The following is a 20,320-nucleotide window of genomic DNA, read 5'->3' on the forward strand; positions in this document are numbered from 1 at the left end:
GCCGTGTCTAATGCAGAGGGCACTCACAGTGCTTGGGCTGGCCCTACTCTCCTGTTCAGAACTATCACTGCTGATGAATTCAGAGGAGATATTCCAGAAGGCTTCTTTCTAGGGCTTTGTGATAGTGCAGTGCCCAGAACCATCCGGAAGAGTCATGAAAGATGTGTAGGTTACACCTGGGGAGATAGCACTGTGGGCAGGAGGACTTACACTGCATCATGGGACCTGAGTTCACATCCCCAACACCCGTGAAAAGGCTGTGGGTGCCTGTAACCCCAGCAGTGTAATGGGCAGATTTGGAGGATGGCTAGGGCTCACTGGCCACCAGCCTGGCTCCAGGGTTAATGAGAGACCCTGTCTCAAGGAAATGGATGTCCCCCCCTCCCCCAACATATGTGTACACTGCAAAAACAGAGAAAATGTCCAGGTGAGGGACGGAGTCTAGGCCGCGGTTGTTAGAGCTTTTGCCTGGCATGCACAGAGCCCCGGGTTCCATCCCAGTACTGCATAACTGGGTGTGATTCGTGGGCAGCCTGTTAATTCATTACAGAACTTGTCAGGCAGATGCAGGAGGACCAGAAATTCAAGATCATCTTCAGCTGTATAGGGAATTGGATGCTAGCCTGGGATATATGAGATTTTTTTTAAATATTTTTTTATTTAATTTTTATTTATGTTCATTGGCGTGAGGGTGTCAGATCTTGGAGCTACAGACAGTTGTGAGCTGCCATGTGGGTACTGGGAATTGAACCCAGGACCTTTGGAAGAGCAGACAGTGCTCTTAACCACTGAGCCAACTCTTCCCGCTTGAGATTTTGTTTTTAAAAAAATAAAATAAAAGTCTATACGGTGCGGAGAATCCCCAGAGAGCTGACTCTTTGTCTACAGCCATACTTAGGTTTCACAATGGCCCTGCTCTGTGCCCCTAGGCAGACAGCTTCCTACTCTGAGCAGACATAACAGACCAAGTGGCACAGGCCTATCATTGCAGCTACTTGGGAGGCTGAGGCAGATTGGAGTTTCAAGAAAAAAAGAGGACTGCCTGGCATGCACAAAGCCACTGACACTGTGTGCCATTGGCGCCCGGGAAATCAGCTTCCCAGTTGTGGCGTCTGCAATGGCCTTGTGTGCTTTAGTCCCCCTCCCTGTGAGTACATTGTCACCATAATTCGGTGGTGTGAACCAGATAGTGGGGAGGACCACCTGAGCATGCCGAGTGGTCACATTACACATGAGGTTAGGGCTGAGCACCCATGGCATAGGTGTTCTCTGAATGAAAAACAAGATGGCAGGCTTTCTGTCTGGGAACTGCTGGATCAGCAGGGTGACAGGCAGTCATCTAGGTCATCAGGCACAGTGTCTGTAGTAGGGTAGGATGAGGGTCAGCCTGAGGTACCTTCTGTTTAGGAAGGCCAGCAGGGGACAGGATAGGGTGTTGGGATGGGAGCGTTCTGGACAGAGGCCTTGAACATACAAAAGTTCAGGGGTAGGAGACCTGGAGTTTGAGGGAACATTCACGTGAACAAGGGGGTAACAGCTCTCAGCACACCAAGTGCCAGGTGTTGGCTGGCACTAGCTGTCGGGGTTTTGCTGGCTCTGCCCTGGCAGCCCAGGTGAGCCTCTGCGCTCTCTCCTCAGGAGAAAGAGAAGAAGTACATGCTGCCGCTGGACAACCTCAAAATCCGCGATGTAGAGAAGGGCTTCATGTCCAACAAGCACGTGTTCGCCATCTTCAACACAGAGCAGAGGTGAGGAGCCTGCCATCTTCACAGCCTTCCACAGAACTCTGAGCCCTCACTCTTGAGTCCCTGCCCCAGGATCCCATATTCTAGAAAGGGAGTGAAATTGAAAACACTCCCAGGGTGTTTCTGTGTAGTGGGGGTAAGGGCAGAGAGCACCATGGGTGCAGGTGAAAGTGGATGAAATAGCATGAGGACCTCAGTCCCACCCTCCCACACACACCTACAAGAAGAAGACTTGCCATGCTGCCGAGCAGGTAGAAACAGGAGGACCCCCGGTGGTCACTGACCCGCCAGCTAGCTAGCCACATCTGCAAGCGTCAGGCCAGTGCAGCAGCGAGTGAGGTACACAGAAAGTGAGGAAGGCACCTGGTGTGCACCTCAAGCCTCTGCATACACATGCACACACGCACATACTCACAGCTGACTTGCTGACTTGCCCTGGCCTCACTCCTCATGTATGGCCACCAGGAGATGAAGCTCAGTGGTAGAGAACCTGCCTAAAATCCCCATTGAAGAATCCTTGCTTAGAGTTCCCAAGGAAGAGCCGGAGTGCATGGTGCCACTCATGCTGCGCTGAGGCTCCTGCATCAGTTAACTTAAGCCAGTTCACAGACAGAATGATTGCACACGATCCCTGTGGGGACTCTCCCCAGGGAATCCCAGGTTGTGTCAAGTTGAGAGTTAAAGCCAACTGTCACAGAGAGAAATGAGTGAACCCAAATACCAGGCTGGGAAGTCGGGCATGGTGGCACACACCTCTAATTCCAGCACACAGGAGGCTGAGGCAGGAAGTTCGAAGTTTGAGGCTGACTTTCGCTGTGTGGCAAGACCCTGCTATAAATAAATGAGTAGTAAGCTATCAACACTTCTGTGCCAGGTACTCTTGATCTGATGGTAGTGTGTGTATGTATATATGGTACTTGGTGCTACAGTATACCCGGCAGACACACCTAGAAACCCTTTAACAAACTGGAATCCCTTTAGCCTAGATCAGGCAGAGAGCCTCCAAAGCTCGTGCTCTTAGTGACCACCCGGGTCCCCTTCTACCACCCACTGCAGGAATGTCTACAAGGACCTCCGACAGATCGAGCTGGCTTGTGACTCCCAGGAAGATGTGGACAGCTGGAAGGCTTCGTTCCTGCGAGCTGGGGTCTACCCAGAGAAGGACCAGGTGAGGAGCCACCTTCCCTGCCTGTGTGACACCAGGTGCTAAGCTGACCCCGCCTGGGAGAAGAGACCGTTCATTTCTGGGTCACTAGTGTCAGCCAGCTTTTCTTTGCTATGGTAAAAGCTCCTGCCCAGGGCTGTGGAAATGGCTTGGTAGGAAGGTGCCGCCACACGAGCATGAGGGCCGGGGCTGACCCTAGAACTCACACAGGCTGCAGCCAGGGGTAGTGAAGCACACTTGTTCTCTGCTAGGAGGGCCCCAGAGCTCAGCAGCCAGCCAGTGGTGGCACTAAGTGGTCCCCAGGTCCTAGCGAGAGGCCTTGTCCCAGAGTAAATCTCATCTTCATAGTCAGTTCTTGGCCAGCCAACAACACACTGAAACCCTGTGTCAAAAACAGGCCATCAGTCAGGAAAATAGAAAGAGGTGAGGGAAATAGCTCAGACAATGGAGTTCCTGCTGTGCGTGAGGGCTTTAGTTTGCATCCCCAGAACCCTAGCAAAAAAGCCAGGTACAGACAGTGTGCCTGTAACCCTAGCCTTGCATAGTGAACACACTTGGTGTGAAAACAGGAGTGCGGATCCCTGAAGCCCACTGACCAAGCAGCCTAGAAAACTAAGTGAGCTGCAGACTGAGTTGAGAGTCCCTGCCTCCAAAAGCTGGCCAGCAAGAGGGCTAACAGGACTGGAGGTGCTTGCTACCATGCCTGATGATGTGACTTTGATCCCCAAGACCTACTTGGTAGAAAGAGAACCAATTCCCACAAGTTCTTTTCTGGCCTCCACACTTGGGCCATGGCATACATGTATTCACACAATTACATATATGTACAAAACACAAATGTGTTTTGTTTTGTTTGTAAGGTGGCTATGTGACTTGGCTGGCCCACAACCCACTATGTACTTACACTCACAACTTACACTCTGCCTCCTGACTGCTAGAATTAAAGGCTTTGGACTACCACAGCTGGTATAAAATATAATTTTAAAATGTAAAAACAGAGCTGGGTGGGGTGGCACACACCTTTAATCCCTGCACTTGAGGGCAATGAGTTCGAGACCAGCCTGGTCTGGTCTACAAAGTGAGACCAGGACAGCTAAGGCTACACAGAGAAACCTCTGTCTTGAAAAGCCAAAAAATAAAAAATTAATTAATTTATTTAATTAAATAAGAAATAAAGCTGGGTGTGGTGGCACATGCCTTTAACCCCAGCACTCTGTCTAGGATAGCCAAGGCTACACAGATAAACCCTGTCTCAAAAAACTAAAAAATAAAATAAGATTAAAAAGAAAAAACTTCAAAACAGGTCCTGGCTTATTGGTGTGCACCTTTAATCTTAGTTTGAGATCAGCCTTGCCTACATAGTTATCTCTAAGACAGTCAGAGCTACATAGAGTGAACCTGTCATATAGGTAGATGATAGATAGATAGATAGATAGATAGATAGATAGATAGATACATACATACATACATACATACATACATACATACACACATAATTGCATAAATGAAATGTTGAGGTAGTAAAGATGAAGTCAAGGAAGCTTGTAAAGATGGTCCTCAAGTACACATACACATGGCTACATACATGCACACTAACAAAGATTAGTAGATACCTGATACACAGCCAAGGGAAAGAGGCATTCAGTTCGGCCCCCAGTTTTAGAGGACTCAGCCTGTAGCTGCTTGGCCCATGTGCTTAGGCTATCTCTCATGGCTGTTGTATCAGACCCATGGGCAGGAAGCAAAGGGGAACGCATGTGGGTACACCCTAGTGGCCTACTTCCTCCAGCTAAGCCAGACCTCCTGAGCTAAGGAGACCTGCTTTGGAAGAGCAGAGGACCCAAGTTCAGTCCCTACCTAGCACACACATGGCAGCTCACGGGCATCTGTAACTCCAGTTATGGGGGATCTGACACCCTCTTCTGACTGCTGTGGATACCTGCACACATGGCATATACATACCATATACACATAAATAAAAATATTTTGCTTTTGTTTTTTGTTGTTGTTTCTCTGTGTAACAGAACCCTGGCTGTCCTGGACAAAATTTGTAGACTAGGCTGGCCTCAAACTCACAGAGATCCTCCTGCCTCTGCCTCCACAGTGCTGGGATTAAAGGTGTGCACCACCATGGTGACTTATTTTTTTAAAGTATGGGTGCTCTATCTGCATGTGCACCTTCGTGCCAGAAGAGGGCATCATATCCTAGTATAGATGGTTATGAGCCACCATGTGGCTGCCAGAAATTAAAATCAGGACCTTTGGAAGAACAGCCAGTGCTCTTAACCTGTGAACCCTCTTTTCAACCCTGTAAAAATAGCTCTTAAGAAAAAAATACAAGCCAGGCGTGGTAGCACACTCATGTAATCCCATCACTCAGGGCAGCAGAAGCAGGTGGATCTCTGTGAGTTCTAGGCCAGCCTGGTCTACAAAGGGAATCCAGGACAGCCAAGGTTACACAGAGAAACCCTGTCTCGAAAAATCAAAGAAAAAAAAAATACAGCGCCACCAGCTGGGGCCCAAGGGACCAACTCCTGAGCCCTTGGGACATCCCATATTCAAACTCTTAACACCACCCTAGTGAAGACCCTCAAAGCAGATTGGGCACAATTTTTCATCTGTTTCCAGAAAGTTCTACAGCAGAATCCATGGCTTAGAAGGCAGGTGGTCTTAGGATTCTGCCTTGTTTTCCTTTTTCCTTCTGTTCTTGGGGTGACAGATCCTGGACACCCAACGGGGCACTGTGTTCCCGTCCCCTGGGAAGAGTCCAGCATGACTAACAGTGATACCCCAGCCCAGAGCACATGGTGTAACAAGGTGTCAGGAACCCACTCCAGCGGGTGACTGTCAACAGGATAGGCTCGTAGTTCCAAGAGTCAGGACTCACCACAGCTGTCCAACCACAGTGTACCCTCACCCCCTGTGTCCCCTGCAGGCAGAGAATGAGGATGGAGCACAAGAGAACACCTTCTCCATGGACCCACAGCTGGAACGGCAGGTGGAGACCATCCGCAACCTGGTGGACTCCTACGTGGCCATCATCAACAAGTCCATCCGAGACCTCATGCCAAAGACCATCATGCACCTCATGATCAACAATGTGAGTGGCAGGTTCCAAGTCACCCAGACTCCTAGCAGAAGCCCAGTGGGTGGGGATTCAGACCCAGCACCAGACCGCAGAGGCAGGAGGATCAGAAGTTCCCCATCATCCTCAGATACATAGCCAGTCTAAGTGAGACCCTGTCGAAGAACCCAAACCCTAGGCAGGTGAGGTGGCTCAGGAGGTGAAGGCACTTAACCCTACAATCCTCCTGGGTTTGATCCGTGGAACTCACTTCTCAGAGCTCCTCAGACATGTACACCCTGACCCACACAGCCACACATGCACACAGTAGTAATATTAATTTTAAAACAAACCTTTTTGTTTGGGTTTGTTTTGTTTAATTGCTTTTTTCAAGACAGGGTTTCTCTAGCCCTGGCTGTCCTGGAATTCACTTTGTATACCCGATTGGCCTGAAACTCAAAGAGATCTGCCTGCCTCTGCCTCCTGAGGGCTAGGACTAAAGACTAAAGGCATGTGCGCCACCTCCACGCCCCACTAAAACAAACCTAATTTTATTTATTTATTTTATTTTGGTTTTTCTTTTTAAATTATTATATATACAGTATTCTGCCTGTGTGTACACCTGCATGCCAGAAGGGGGCACCAGATCTCATTATTGATGGCTATGATCCACCATGTGGTTGGCCAGAATTGAACTCAGGACCTCTGGAAGAGCAGACATTGTTCTTAATTGCTGAGCCATCTCTCCAGCCCTTATTTTGCTGGAGCCTTATTTCAAGGCAAGATTTTTCTGTGTAGCCTTGGCTGTCCTGTACTTACTTTGTAGACCAGACTGGTCTTGAACTCAGAGATCCACCTGCCCCTGCCTCCCTGAGTGCTAGGATTACAGGCGTGCGCTACCACACCTGGCTCCAAACCTAATTTTAAAAAGCCCTGTAAAGGCCAGGTGGTGGTGGCGGTGCTCGCCTTTAATCCCAGCACTTGGAAGGCAAAGCAGGCAGATCTCCTTGAGTTCAAGGCCAGCCTGGACTACAGAGCTAGTTCCAGGACAGCCAGGGCTGTTATACAGAGAAACCCTGTCTCAGAAAGCAAAACAAAACAAAACAAAAAGCCCTGTGAAGTTAGAACAAGTTGGTTTGTTTAGGTGGCTTTTTGCTTTGTTTTTTGTTGGTTGGGTTTTGTGATGTTGAGGCTTGAACCCAGGGCATGGTGCATGCTAGGCAAGTACTGGACTACTGAGCTGCACCTCTGCCCCTTCACTAGGGGATTCTAGGCAGGGGTCTACCACTGAGCCACTCCCCAGCCCCACTAGGGGGAACTAGAATGACTTCCATGCCCAGACCCTCACTGGGAGGATTCCAGGCAGGGCTCTAAGCTGAGTTGTGCCCCTGCTTCTGACTGGGGGATTGATTTTAGGCAGAGGCTCTGTGTCTAGACTTGACCCTCACTCAGCCTGTGATGGATGCTCTTCCAATCACATTAGGCTTCTGAGTTATTGGGTAGCATAGAGTCTGACCTCTCTCACCATTGTCCGCAGACCAAGGCCTTCATCCACCATGAGCTGCTGGCCTACCTGTACTCATCAGCGGACCAGAGCAGCCTCATGGAAGAGTCTGCTGAGCAGGCTCAGCGCAGGGACGATATGCTACGCATGTACCATGCACTCAAGGAAGCACTCAACATCATTGGGGACATCAGTACCAGTACTGTCTCCACGCCGGTGCCCCCGCCTGTCGATGACACTTGGATCCAGAACACCAGTGGCCACAGGTCTGAAGGGCCCATACAAGCTCCACCTTTCCTGTTCCCTAGTCCCATTGGGAGATGGGCAGGGCCAAGGGTTTAACTCTGAATGGCACGTAGGACTAAACACTGCTCTGCCTAAAACCACAGGGAAGCCATGACTTCCAAGTACCACTCTGAGTCAAATTCCTGGAGGAGAGAGCCTCACAAACCATAAGTCCCCACTAGCCCTTTCATCCATGGGTGAAGTCCAGGGGACAGCTGCCATAGAGGTCAGGCTCCCAGAGCATAGAGAGGGGTACAGGGAAAGTTTTAGAAAGCAAACAGGGCCCTCTAGCCCATAGACCCTAGGACTCCATTGGCCTCAAGATGGGGAGCATGGGCCAGAGACATTTAAGCACCAAAAGAACAATCAAGGGACTGTCAGTCTAGGGACCCACTGAGACCGCAAGACACTGGAGCCCTCAAGAAAGGGCAGCACCCAGTCCAAGGAAGATTCAGGTCCCCAGATCCAGTGGAGAACAGGGCAGGCATAAGTCACACAGTGGGGCCAGGGCCCAGGAGGTTTGCAGCCTTGTCCCCAGCAGCATGGGCTACTGTGGCTCTGGTTGCTGGGTTCCCGGTGCCTCTACCCATCTCAGTGTCTTGAAGAGGGTGTGCACAGTAGCCTTCTCCCAGGCTACAGCCTTTCCTTCCTCCATAGCCCCACTCCACAGCGCCGACCTGCGTCCAGCGTACACCCACCAGGCCGGCCACCAGCAGTGCGGGGTCCCACACCTGGGCCTCCCCTGATTCCTGTGCCTGTGGGGGCTGCAGCCTCCTTCTCAGCGCCCCCCATCCCATCCCGGCCTGGACCACAGAGCGTGTTTGCCAACAACGACCCCTTCTCGGCACCACCTCAGATACCATCTCGGCCAGCACGGATTCCCCCTGGTATTCCCCCAGGAGTGCCCAGGTAAGGCCCACAGCCTGCATCTTAGGGTCCCTTTGTGCTGACTTTGACCCTCACCCCTTCTGACGACTTCCATTGTAGCCCCAAAAGGACATTGAATAGCACACGCATTCCTGCCTGTGTGCTGGGAAACTGAGCCCCAAGGGGCCAACCTGTTTAGCCAGTGCCACAGAGTAGTGGATTACCTGATGCCAGGGCTCCTAAACAGGTCACATGTGCCCCTAGCCCTGGGCAGCTCACCACTGTCTACCCTGCTGAAGGCTCCAATACCTCAAGAGCAGGGAAGCAGGTTAGATGATGCCTCTGGTAAAAGCACTTACTACCATGCCTGATGAGTCTGGTCCACAGGATGCTCATGGTGAAGGAGAGGACCAGCTTCTCCCAAGTCAGGCAACTTGCCTATAATACCCAAGCAAGCTAGTGACAGGGAACCCTAGGAAAACAATCTGGATTTGACATGCTCTCTGCTGGTGCCCCAACTCTTGGGAGCACCCTGGGGTGGGCTGGAAGGGCTGGGCCCTCGCTCTCATCCTGCTTCTGGCCTCACTACCCTCCACCTCCCCATGTCTTTACTCTCTTTGCAGCAGAAGAGCGCCCGCTGCGCCCAGCCGGCCCACCATTATCCGCCCAGCCGAGCCTTCCCTGCTCGACTAGGCTGCAGGGGGCAAAGTTCTGTGGGGACCTCGTGCACCCACAGTGCAGGAGAGCTTTGGTGGTCTGGGCCCTGCAACTGCCCCCCATGCTGGGACCAGGCTCCCTGTGGGCAGCCCGTACCTACCCTTTGCTCCCTAGTTCTGGTGGACGTGACAGTGAGGGGAGAGGTTGGGGAGGAGTCCCAGACAGCAGCAGGTGGGGCCTTTGCACTTTGGGACAAGGAGGATCTCTGGTTAGCAGAGTGGGAACTGCATTCTGGGGACCATCTAGAAAGAAAGGTCCAGGTTGGTGTAGGAGAACTCTATCAGGGGCTTCTCCACACAGACTGTACGCCTATTCTTTCTTGGGGTACAGGAACTGTCCACCTTTTCCTAAGGGCTCCTCAGGAGTGAGCCAGGCCCAATAGGCCCAGTGCTGGCCACCCACCTGGCTCAAGTTGTATATGTATATATATATATATATATTATATATGTCTTTGGCCATATTAACCACACAACCTGAGCCCAGTCTTGACAGCCAGAGGTGCCTTTGTGCCTTCCTCGGGCCTGGAGTGCCTCACTCTCCTCAGCCCCAGAGCAATTTGGGCTATATGAATTGTGGAGACATCAGGGGCCTCTTGGCTCCCAACCAGACATCCCCCAAAGGGTGGGTGGGCCCTGAGTGCCTCTGCGCAGATCCTGCTCCCACTGCTTGGTCTGACCACTGTTAAGTGCCTGCCTCTGTATATCATATTAATAAACTAAAATAAAGGGAAGCCCCTCTGGTGGCTGTGTGTGTGGGCCTTTTGTGTCTGTCCACCCCGTCAGGGGGCTGCCCACACGTCACTCACTCTCCTGAGTCTTCTGTCGTCTGTTCCAGACCCTCGGTAAACATTTCAGAGATGAGAACAAATACTCTTGTCCCCATCACCACCAAGCCCTACACAGTGCTCACAGCGAACAGAATTCTAGCCACTGCTGAGCGGCACTGTGGCCAGGCCCACTTCCAGGTCCCCGGCTAGCTCTAAAGGGGACACGATTCAACTTTGCTTTATGATCTTTTTCTTTCATGCCAGGCGACCACCTCCATCGGCTCCTGCCCGACCTTTCTTCTGAGCTTCGTGGGAGTGCCCTCCCCCTTCCTGGCTGCCCCTGGCTTGGGGCTAGGTCTGTCCCAAGCTGATGTCCCTGAGCCCCAGTCACCAGGCACCATTAACTTTTCTGACCATAATTTATTGACTGCAGTGCCCAGGACAGATGCCCTTTGTTCCTTGAGGCTAGTAGGCAGGCGGTGGCATGGCTGCACCTCAGCCCTGTGTGAGGTCCTGCACTCAGAGAGAAAGAAGGGGTCCTCTCCTGGAGTCCTCTTACCAGACCCTCAACTAGCTGGCTTCCTTCTGGACAAAGGGACCAGGGCTCCTTCCTGTCAAATAAAACTGACTGTCCTGGCAAGAACTCTGCAGATGTGTCTCCTTCCCGGACCCTAGTGAAGTAGGCTTACCACCAGGAGCAAAGCGAGACACTGGGGATAGAGGTTATCCAGCTGGGAAAGGCCAAGGGTAGCCACACGGCCCCACCCCATCCTGTTGGCTGGAAGACTGAAGCTAAGGCACGATTTGAGGAGAAAACCAGGGCATCCAAGGGCCACATATCCCCACACTGAAGTGACCAACATTTCTAGCTGCCAAGAAACAGGCACTATTACTGAGCGTCCCCCTTCCAAAGGGTCTTCAAGCCATTGGCACTCCCTGCTCATTCAGGGAGACGTGTAGGGCCACTGCTCAGGACCCACCCATGCATGTCTCCTCAGAGTCTCACATGCCTGCGGCCCTCTGCTGTTTCCTTCACCCTCTGTGGCAGGGGCTACGTGGGGACAGGGCGCTTGTCGTGGAAGAAGCGCTTGAGTGTGCAGACCTGCAGGACGGCCACCAGCAGCAGCACAGCCACGTTGGCGGCTGACCAGAAGTTGACCCGCTCCAGGTTATCTTCTTGAAGATTACGGTCACGAGCCTCAAAGGCTCGTAAGAGAGTCAGCATCTGGATGCTCCGTTCTAGCCGGGTCCTCATGGTCTCTATGGATTCCTGCAGGGGCACCGAGAGAAAGGGGTCAGGCTACTTCCGTCAGAATCCTCACTCCCCCACCTCCCGGCTCTGTGAGCATCAGCACCTCATTTACCTCTGGTCTCAGGACCTCCCCTAGAAGGCCAGCATCTGTTTCCTTGTCTCCCTTTGGTGTTTCTCACTTGTCTTTGGGCACGACCTTTCCTTTTTCTTTTTAAGAGGGCAGAGGGTACACATGCTACGTGGAGGTCAGAGGACAGCTTGCAGCAAGTCAGTTCTCTCCTCCTACCATGTGGGTGCCAGGTCCTCAGGCTTGGTGGCAACTGCCTTTGCCTGCTGAGCTGCTTCACCAGTTAGAGGCTGGTCTTTCTGTACAAGCCAAGGATGACCTTGAACTTGCAGGCCTCTTGCCTCCCTGAACAACCCACACCCAGCTTATGCAATGCTGGGTATGGGAGCCCAAGGGTTGGAGTGTCCTGGGCAAGTGCTCTGCCAACCGGCTTATCCCCAGCCCTTTCTTTTGGTTTCGTAAGATGGGATCTTGCTATGTAGCCTGGTTGGTCTTGAACTCTTTCGAATCCTGCCTCAGCCTCCTGAGGGCTCGGATTATAAGCATACATCACCACATCCAACTCACCTTGATGTCTTCCATTTTGACATCAAGCATCTCTTCCGGCTCCACAGCCTCAGCCCAACCTTCTACTTCCTCATCATCTTGGAAGCTGTCAAAGATGAGCTCGAAGAACACCAGCTTCTCTGAGATCGTACTGAAGGAATTGTCAAAGCATAGCCTGTAGTCCCCGGCCTCAGTAGGCTCCACCCTGGGCAGACAGATGAGAAACACAGACGTGACCCTGGAGTGACCAGCCAGCTGGGCTGTGGAGCCAGTAGGATGGTAACCTGAGGCCACTGGGGAGCCGGAGGGCTGTAACTGAACCAAGACAGGGCAGGACTTCACTCACGTGTGCACCCCATCAGCCTTTCGAGACTCGCTGACCAACAGCACACCCTGAGGGCTCTCCAAGGTGAAGTCCACATCCAGCCCTGCACCTCCGATCACCTGAAGAGCAGGTAAGAGTGTGGGAATGGGTAGGTTTGAGCCAGGCGTATCTTCCCCAAAAAGGCCTGAGTCGAACCAAATCAGGAATGGCTCGTGTAAGACCACCAGGAACCTATCTCTTTTAAAAAAACAATTAACAGCAAAAAACAAAAAAACCACGTATTTGGGATAGAGGAGGAGCCGCTGTGGAGATCAGAGGACAACTTGCAGAAGTCCGTTCTCTACTACCATAGAGTTAGGAAACTCTGGCCGTTGGCTTATCCCAAGGGCCTATCAGAGCAGGGGCAGCGTCCCTTCCCGGTCCCTAAGACGCCTTCAGGTGAGGTCTGTCCGGCCACCCCGCAGCCCCCCAGGGCAGTCCAAAGTGACCATCTACCTGAGCGCGGAACTTTTAGTTAGCCCCCAGGGCTCTGCCTAAACACAACTAAGAGAACTAGGAGCCGAGCACGCCCCTTCTCAGCAAGGCTATAAGCATTCTGGCCACTCCCCGCCCCTCCCGCCTGTTGACCACGCCCCCTCCCGGGTCCGCCGCCCCGAGCCCGGGACCCTCTCACTTGGTACTCGGTCTCCAGACTAGCATTGGCCGGCGCGGACTGGTAGAAACACTGCTTCCTCCCGGCGGGAAGCAAGAATGTGAATTCGCCATCCTGGATGGGCGGCGGCCCCGCCTCCCCCACTCCTACTGCTGACAGTAGTAGCCAGAGGGCCAGGGCTTTAGCCGCGCCGGCCGCCATCATCCGGGTCACCCTCTACTGACGGGGTGTGGGTCCTTTAAGAACTGGTCCCGCCCACCGCTCATTTCGGCAAAGCTCATTGGCTGAAGCTTCTGTTCGCCCCTAAAGCCGCGGATTGCCGCGTGAAGGGCCCCAGACAGGCGAGCTGCCCGGGTGAATGCCTAATCTCCTAGAAAACACACTTAACGCTGCTGTGAATCTCCTGAAACTTCTTTGTGGCTGCTATTAGCCACTGGATTTGGTGGAGGATAACAGGTCTGAGATAGTGAAGCTTTTTTTTTAAACAGGCAAAAATTAGGCTGACTAAGCGGGGAGGTTTGGGAGTCCTCCTACGGCCCCCTCCATTGGTTCCTCAGTTGTAGGCGGGGCCGGCCTGTGGCGGAGTCTGTGTTGGGTCTTGTTCGCGACTTTCATTCATATAGTGAGGCTAAGCTCTACAGGAGGCCGGCCAGTGCTGGTAAGCTAATATTGGGGTTCTGTCGAGGCTAGTTCACTGAAAATGAACTCCCCAGACTCAGTGCTGGCCCCTGATTTTTCTCTACACTTTATACCATCAACTTTATAAGGGTTTTGGTGTCTTAAGGTGGGTGTGATGGAATGTTTGTTAGGTAGTGTATAGAACACCACCCTGCAACCAGTGCGTCTCAAACCTTAGGGCCAACAGGTCCAAATACATCTGTGCTGACACGTGCTGTGACTTGGAAGGCTGCGGCAGGACTTGGCAAGAGTTCTAGGCCGCCCTGGGCTACTTAGTTTCAGACCAGCATGGGATAGAGAATAAAGACCCTGTCTCTAAGGGAGGCAGAGCCGGGTGTATCTCCGTGACTTCCAGCCAGCCGGGTCTACACAGTGAGTTCCAGAACAGGCAAAGCTGCACAGAGAAACCCTCCCCTCCCCCGCCCCAACCCCTACCACACACACACACACACACACAAAGACCCTATCTTTTTTTTTTCACACACACCCTCCTCCCCCCCCCCCCCAGACAGGGTTTCTCTGTGTAGCCTTGGCTGTCCTGGACTCACTTTGTAGACTGGGCTGGCCTCGAACTCACACAGCGATCCACGTTCCTCTCCTGAGTGCTGGGATTAAAGGTGTTCACCACCACGCCCGGCTTATCTTGTATTTTTTAAGAAGGCAATCTATTTATCTATATTTGACACAACAAATCTGGCAAAACTGAATCTCACTTGAGCAACTGTCTTGTGGGCATTTTCTTCATTGTTAATTGATGCGGGAAGGCCAAGCCCAGTAGATGATGCTGTCCCTGGCCAGGGGTGTCTGAACTATAGGACAAAAGTAGCTCTTACCAGCCCATAAGCAGTTTCATCCCACAGTCCCTGCCCTGAACCCCCAGTGGTCATTTTGATGGGGACATGCAAGCTAAGCACACTGCTTCCTTCCCAAGTAGATTTTGGCCATGGATTTTATCACAGCAATAGAAATAAAACTGAAACACACACAAAATACAATATAATAAGAAGAAACTGCATGCCTTTAACCCCAGCATTCAGGAGGGAGGAAAGTGAACCACGTGAGTTTGAGGCCAGCCTGCATAGTGAGGTCCAGGCAGGCTAGCCAGGGCTACACAGAGGAAACCTTATTTCTTAATACTTTTCTGTTTTTTTTAAGGGGGAAATAGCTTGGTGGCAGACTATTTACATAAGCAAGGTCCTAGATTCAACTCCGATCACAAAAGAATACACATACACCAACAAACCCCAAAAGTCAGTGATGTGACCCTGGGTCAGGAAGGACAGTATGGTAGTTAATTTGACGCAATCGGCTGAGAAGCACTTCTCCTGGCGTTGGCTGAGACAGGCCCTCTGTGGGAAGTTCCCTGCATTTGGGTCCGGAACTGTGTTGTAGTGAGCATAGGTCTGTTTGTGACTATGAATGTGATGTGACTGTCTGGCTGAAGTTCCTGTTGCTCTGACAAACTGCAACTTGGAATTGTGAACTATATTAACCCTTTGTCGCCTAAGTTTCTTTTGATCAGGATATTTCTTCACAGTAACGGAAATAAATTAGGAGAGTCTAAACACCCACAGCCAAGGTCAGGAGTGCAGGCCTTAGGGCAAAGATGCCTGATTCAAATCTCAATCTTTAACATACTTTAACAATCTGTGCTGGGCGTGGTGGTGCACAGCACACCTTTAATCCCAGCACTCAGGAGGCAGAAGCAGGCAGATTGCTGTGAGTTCGAGGCCAGCCTGGTCTACAGAGTGAGTTCCAGAGCAGCCAAGACTACACAGAGAAACCCTGTCTCAAAGGAAAACAATCTATATTCTTCCAAACTACTAAAGCTCTTCCAGAGGACCTGCACCCACAGGAAGGCTCACAGTAGTAGGTAACCCCAGTTCCAGAGGATCCTGTCTCCTCTTCTAACACATTTTCCAAGCACACAAGCGGCACTTATACGCATAAGAAACTTATACATAAAATAAAAGCAAACCGGGCTGTAGAGATGGCTCAGAGGTTAAGAGCACTGCCTGCTCTTCCAAAAGGTCCTGAGTTCAAGTCCCAGCAACCACATGGTGGCTCACAACCATCCATAATGTGATATGATGCCCTCTTCTGGCGTACAGGTGTATATGCAGGCAGAATACTGTATACATAATAACAAATAAATCTTTAAAAAATAAAATAAAAGCAAACCAATCTTTAAAAAGAAAAAAAAGTTGATTTGGGCTGGAAAGATAGCTTAGTGATTAAGATCAGTCACTACTCTTCTGGAGGTCCTGAGTTCAATTCTCGACACCCACATGGCAGCTCCCAGCTGCCTGGTGCCATCTTCTGGTATGTGGATGTACATGCAGACAAAGTACCCATATACATAAAATATGTAAATAAATCTTTACTAATTATTATGTATACAGTATTTTGCCTGCATGTGAGCCAGCAGGCCAGAAGAGGGCACCAAATCACATTATAGATGGTTGTGAGCCAGCATATGGTTCCTAGGACTTGAACTCAGGACCTTTGGAAGAACAGCCAGTGCTCTTAACCTCTGAGCCATCTCTCCAGCCCCATAAATAACTCTTACACAACAACAAGTATTGTCATGGTCATGGTGTCTCTTAACAGCAACAGTGACCCTAAGACACAGACCTATAATCTCTAGTGAAATAGAAGCAGTAATTAAAAGTGTCCCAACTACGCCTTTAATCGCAGCATTCAGGAGGCAGAGGCAGGCAGATCGCTGTGAGTTCGAGGCCAGCCTGGTCTACAAAAATGAGTCCAGGATAGCCAGGACTGTTACACAGAGAAACCCTGTCTAAAAAAAAAAAAAGAAAGAAAGAAAGAAAAAAAAAGAAAGAAAGAAAGAAAGAGAGAAAGAAAAAAAGAAAGATGGATTCAGCGCAGAATTCTACCAGACTTTCAAAGAAGAATTAATGCCAATATTCCTTCAATTATTCCACAAAGTAGAAACAAAAGGAACATTGCCTAATTCTTTCTATGGAGCTCCAGTTTCCCAGATACTAAACCATATGAAGACTCAACAAAGAAAGAGAATTATAGACCACGTCCCCTTATGAACAATGACGCAGAAATACTCAATTAAATACAAAGTCCAAGAATACATCAACCTGGGCATGGTAGCACACACCTGTAATCCCAGCACTCGGAAGGCAGAGGCAGGTGGATCACTGTGAGTTCGAGGCCAGCCTAGTCTACAAAGCAAGTCCAAGATACCAGGTCTGTTATACAAAAACAAAACAAAACAAAACAAAAAACTTATCTAGAAACAAAACAAAACAACAACAAAAACCCAGCATGGTGTTGGCATAAAACAGATACATTGATCAGTGGAATCTAATTGAAGACTCAGGTATACACCTATGGATACATGATTTTTTACAAAGAAGCCAGACGTATACACTGGGGGGAAAGACAGCATCTTCAACAAATGATGCTCATCAATCTGACTGACTCCATTTAGAAAAAAAAGCAAAAAGACTCCTATATGTACTCCTCTGCACAGTCTCAACTCCAAATGGATCAAGGACCTTAGCATGAGGCCAGATAACACTAAACCATATAGAAAGTAGGGGATAGGCTTGGAACCGATGGCACAGGGAAAGACCTTCTGAACAGAACACCATTAGTGCAGGCTCTAGGATAAATGGAACCTCATGAAACTGAAAAGCTTCTGTAAAGCAAAGGACACCCTGTCAATCAGAAAAAGAGGCAGCCTATGGAAAGGGAAAATGTCTTTACAATTACATCTGATAGAGGATTAATATCTAAAATATATAAAGAACTAAAAAGTTGCATCAAGAAAATAAATGACCCCAATTTAAAATGGGGTACAGAGAGCTGGGCATAGTGGTGCATACATTTAATCCCAGCACTTGGGAGGCAGAGGCAGGTAGATTGATGTGAGTTCGAGGCCAACCTGGTACAGAGCTTATCAGAGCTCCTAAAAGATAAAACACAAGCCGGGTGTGGTGGCGCACGCCTTTAATCCCAGCACTTGGGAGGCAGAGGCAGGCGGATCTCTGTAGAGTTCGAGGCCAGCCTGGTCTACAAGGTGAGTCCAGGACGGCCAAGGCTACACAGAGAAACCTTGTCTCGAAAAACAAACAAACAAACAAAAGATAAAACACAAATGGCTGAGAAACACTTAAGGAAATGTTCCACATCTTTAGTCATCAGGGAAATGCAAATCAAACCTATTTCAAGATTCCATCTTAGGTGCTAGAGAGATGGGTCAGAGGTTAAGAGCACTGTCTGCTCATCCATAGGTCCTGAGTTCAATTCCCAGCAACCTCATGGTGGCTCACAACCATCTGTAATGAGATCTGGTTCCCTCCACATGCAGGCAGAATACTGTATACAAATAATAAATAAATCTTTTTTTAAAAGATTCCATCTTAGAAGCTGATTGTGGTGAGGTATTCCTATGATCCCAGCACCCAGGAAGGCAGAGGCAGGAGGATTGCTGTGAGTTCATGACTAGCCTGGTCTATAAAGCGAGTCTAGGGCAACTGGGGCTACGAAGAAAAATCCTGTTTTGAAAAACCAAACCAAAACAACCACAAAATTTCATTTTACAAGCCAGTCATGGTGGCACACACCTGTCACATGCCTGTAATCCCAGCACTTAGGGAGGCAGAGGCAGTGGATCACTCTGAGTCCAAGGCCAGCCTGGTCTACAAAGTGAGTCCAGGACAGCCAAGGCTACACAGAGAAACCTTGTCTCAACCAAAAATAAATAAATAAATAAATAAATAAATAAATAAATAAATCAAAAGCAAGTCTGGGCCAACCAAGGCTACACAGAGAAACTCTGTCTTAGGGGGGCGGGGCATAAAAAAGACATCACCTTACACCAATCAGAATGGCCAAGTTCAATAACATACACAACAATTTATGCTGATGAGGATGTGGGGAAAGGAAACAGTTGTTCTTTGCTGATGGGAGTGCACACTAGTACAGCTGTTATGGAAATCAGTGTGCATCCTCAGGAATCTGGGAATAAGGGACTAGATGCACCTCAAGACCCAGCTGCACCTGCCTTGGGCATACACCAAAAGGAGACGCTTGCTTGCTAGGCGGCGGTGGCTCTCGCTTTTAATCCCAGCATGCAGGAGGCAGAGGAAGACACATCTCTGAGTTTGAGGCCAGCCTGGTCTATAGGGCAGGGAGCGAGTTCCAGGGCAGCCAGGGCTACACAGAGAAACCCTGTCTCAAGTTAAAAAAAAAGAAAAAAGAAAAAGAAAGGGCACTTGCTCATCCATGTTCATTGCTGCCCTACAGTTTCTTTGGCAGAAGTTGAAAGCAACCCTGGTGTACTTATCAACAGATAAGTAGATAATCAAAGTGTGGTACATTTACACAGCAAAAATAGCACTCAGCTATTTAAAAAAAATGAAATCCTGCAATTCACAGGTAAATGGATGGAAGTGAAGGTTAAAGCAACCAGACCGGAAGGATAAGTATGGTGTGGATTCTCCTATGTGTGGCTGCTAGCTTATAAGCCTTCCGTGAGCATGCTACAGCTGTATACCCATAGAGGTTATCTGTATCTGTAGAGTAAGGGACTAAGTGGAAGGAGAGCATCTTTCAAGGAGGGGGAAATAGAAATAAAATACACAGTTATGGAGAGAGGAGACACTGGAAGTGGAGGGTTAAGTGGAGAGGGGGAGGGGCGAAGGTGGGAAGGGTGGGAGCAGAATGGGGGGGGCTAACACTACAGGGCCATTTAAGGGCTCATACAGAAACCTACTCCAGTAGAAACTTCTTAAACTATATACATACATCTGATTGCCTTGTCGGCCAGAGGCAGCCCCGTGGAAATGCCCACACAGCTTAAGCTATTTCCACGGCTATTGGATGCTCCTCACAAACAGATGGTCAGGGCCTGAAGACCACGCACATCTCACCGAACACGGAGGACGTGCCGGTGCCTACCTAGAGGCTGCACCCCTATTGACTGCAGTTCATGGTACGCTGCATGCTATGAAAGGAGAAAGGGGAACACCAGCTCAGCTACAGCCCCTTAGATCTACAGTGGTGACTTCTCACTGCGAGCTATGCTGGGGCAATCATGGCACAATTTGTGGGAGTAACCAACCACTCTATGATTGGATTTAAGGCCCACTCCACGAGATGGAGCCCATACCTGTCACTGCTCGAGTGGCCAAGAACTTCAGACTGAATAGGCCACGGGCCTAGGGGAAAACCAAACACTACTCTCCTGTTAACAGCATGGAGCCGTAAACTGAGTCCCAATCGCATCCTTCTATACAGGTAGATCACTCAGTGTCTTCTTCAGCCTACAGTAGAGGACCTTCCTCCTGCCAAAGAAGGGAACATGTACAGCAACCCACAACTGGAAAGTGTGCAAAGACTAAGAAACCTTGGAACACTCAGTCCTAAATGGGATGTCTCCATCAAATTCCTCCCCTCAGGGCTCAGGGAACTTCGTGAAGGAGGAGGCAAAAAGGGTGTAAGAGCCAGGATAGGCGTGGTGGCGCACGCCTTTAATCCCAGCACTCGGGAGGTAGAGGCAGGTGAATCGCTGTGAGTTTGAGGCCGGCCTGGTCTACAAAGCGAGTCTAGGACAGGCAAGGCTACACACAGAGAAACTCTGTCTTGAAAAACCAAAAAGAAAAGAAAAGGGGAAAAAAAAGTGTAAGCGCCAGAGGGCATGGAGGA

The 20,320-nt window shown here is 50.0% G+C and overlaps 3 protein-coding genes across 15 annotated transcripts in view; 2 read left to right on the top strand and 1 right to left on the bottom strand.

Moving 5' to 3' along the window:
* DNM2 (dynamin 2) overlaps window positions 1-10,756 on the top strand; it is an 88,993-nt gene extending 78,237 nt beyond the window's left edge. For 4 of the 9 annotated variants that reach the window (XM_084784153.1, XM_084784156.1, XM_084784154.1 and 1 more), the window contains 6 exons: window positions 1,639-1,748; window positions 2,802-2,913; window positions 5,846-6,010; window positions 7,512-7,744; window positions 8,421-8,672; window positions 9,254-10,089. In XM_084784153.1, coding sequence (XP_084640279.1) covers window positions 1,639-1,748; window positions 2,802-2,913; window positions 5,846-6,010; window positions 7,512-7,744; window positions 8,421-8,672; window positions 9,254-9,323 — 942 coding nt within the window. In that variant the 3' untranslated portion in view covers window positions 9,324-10,089. Of the gene's footprint in view, window positions 1-1,638; window positions 1,749-2,801; window positions 2,914-5,845; window positions 6,011-7,511; window positions 7,745-8,420; window positions 8,673-9,253; window positions 10,090-10,377 lie in introns of those variants that run through there. The other 5 variants (XM_084784158.1, XM_084784159.1, XM_084784160.1 and 2 more) reach the window with 2 other exon arrangements.
* TMED1 (transmembrane p24 trafficking protein 1) lies at window positions 10,514-13,206 on the bottom strand. The gene is made up of 4 exons (XM_084784185.1): window positions 12,977-13,206; window positions 12,325-12,422; window positions 12,000-12,183; window positions 10,514-11,383 (listed from the first exon to the last, which is right to left on the bottom strand). Exons 1-4 carry the CDS (start codon window positions 13,157-13,159, stop codon window positions 11,165-11,167), a joined length of 684 nt encoding a protein of 227 aa, XP_084640311.1. The 5' UTR covers window positions 13,160-13,206; the 3' UTR covers window positions 10,514-11,164.
* LOC311598791 (protein HIDE1) overlaps window positions 12,309-20,320 on the top strand; it is a 36,642-nt gene continuing 28,630 nt past the window's right edge. For all 5 annotated transcript variants that reach the window (XM_084784180.1, XM_084784183.1, XM_084784181.1 and 2 more), the window contains exon 1: window positions 12,309-12,433. The gene's annotated coding sequence lies outside the window, so the exon portion shown is untranslated. The remainder of the gene's footprint in view (window positions 12,434-20,320) is intronic.

The sequence above is a fragment of the Acomys minous genome, assembly GCF_964271855.1.
Source record: "Acomys minous genome assembly, chromosome: 5".
In the NCBI taxonomy this organism is placed as follows: Eukaryota; Metazoa; Chordata; class Mammalia; order Rodentia; family Muridae; genus Acomys; species Acomys minous.

Coding starts and splice junctions, on each gene's coding strand:
- TMED1 (XM_084784185.1), bottom strand. CDS start 13,159: ATGATGGCGGCCGGCGCGGCTAAAGCCCTGGCCCTCTGGCTACTACTG. Junction 12,423..12,976: donor GTCTGGAGACCGAGTACCAA/GTGAGAGGGTCC, acceptor CCTGCTCTTCAG/GTGATCGGAGGTGCAGGGCT. Junction 11,384..11,999: donor TCAAAATGGAAGACATCAAG/GTGAGTTGGATG, acceptor GTGCCCCTGCAG/GAATCCATAGAGACCATGAG.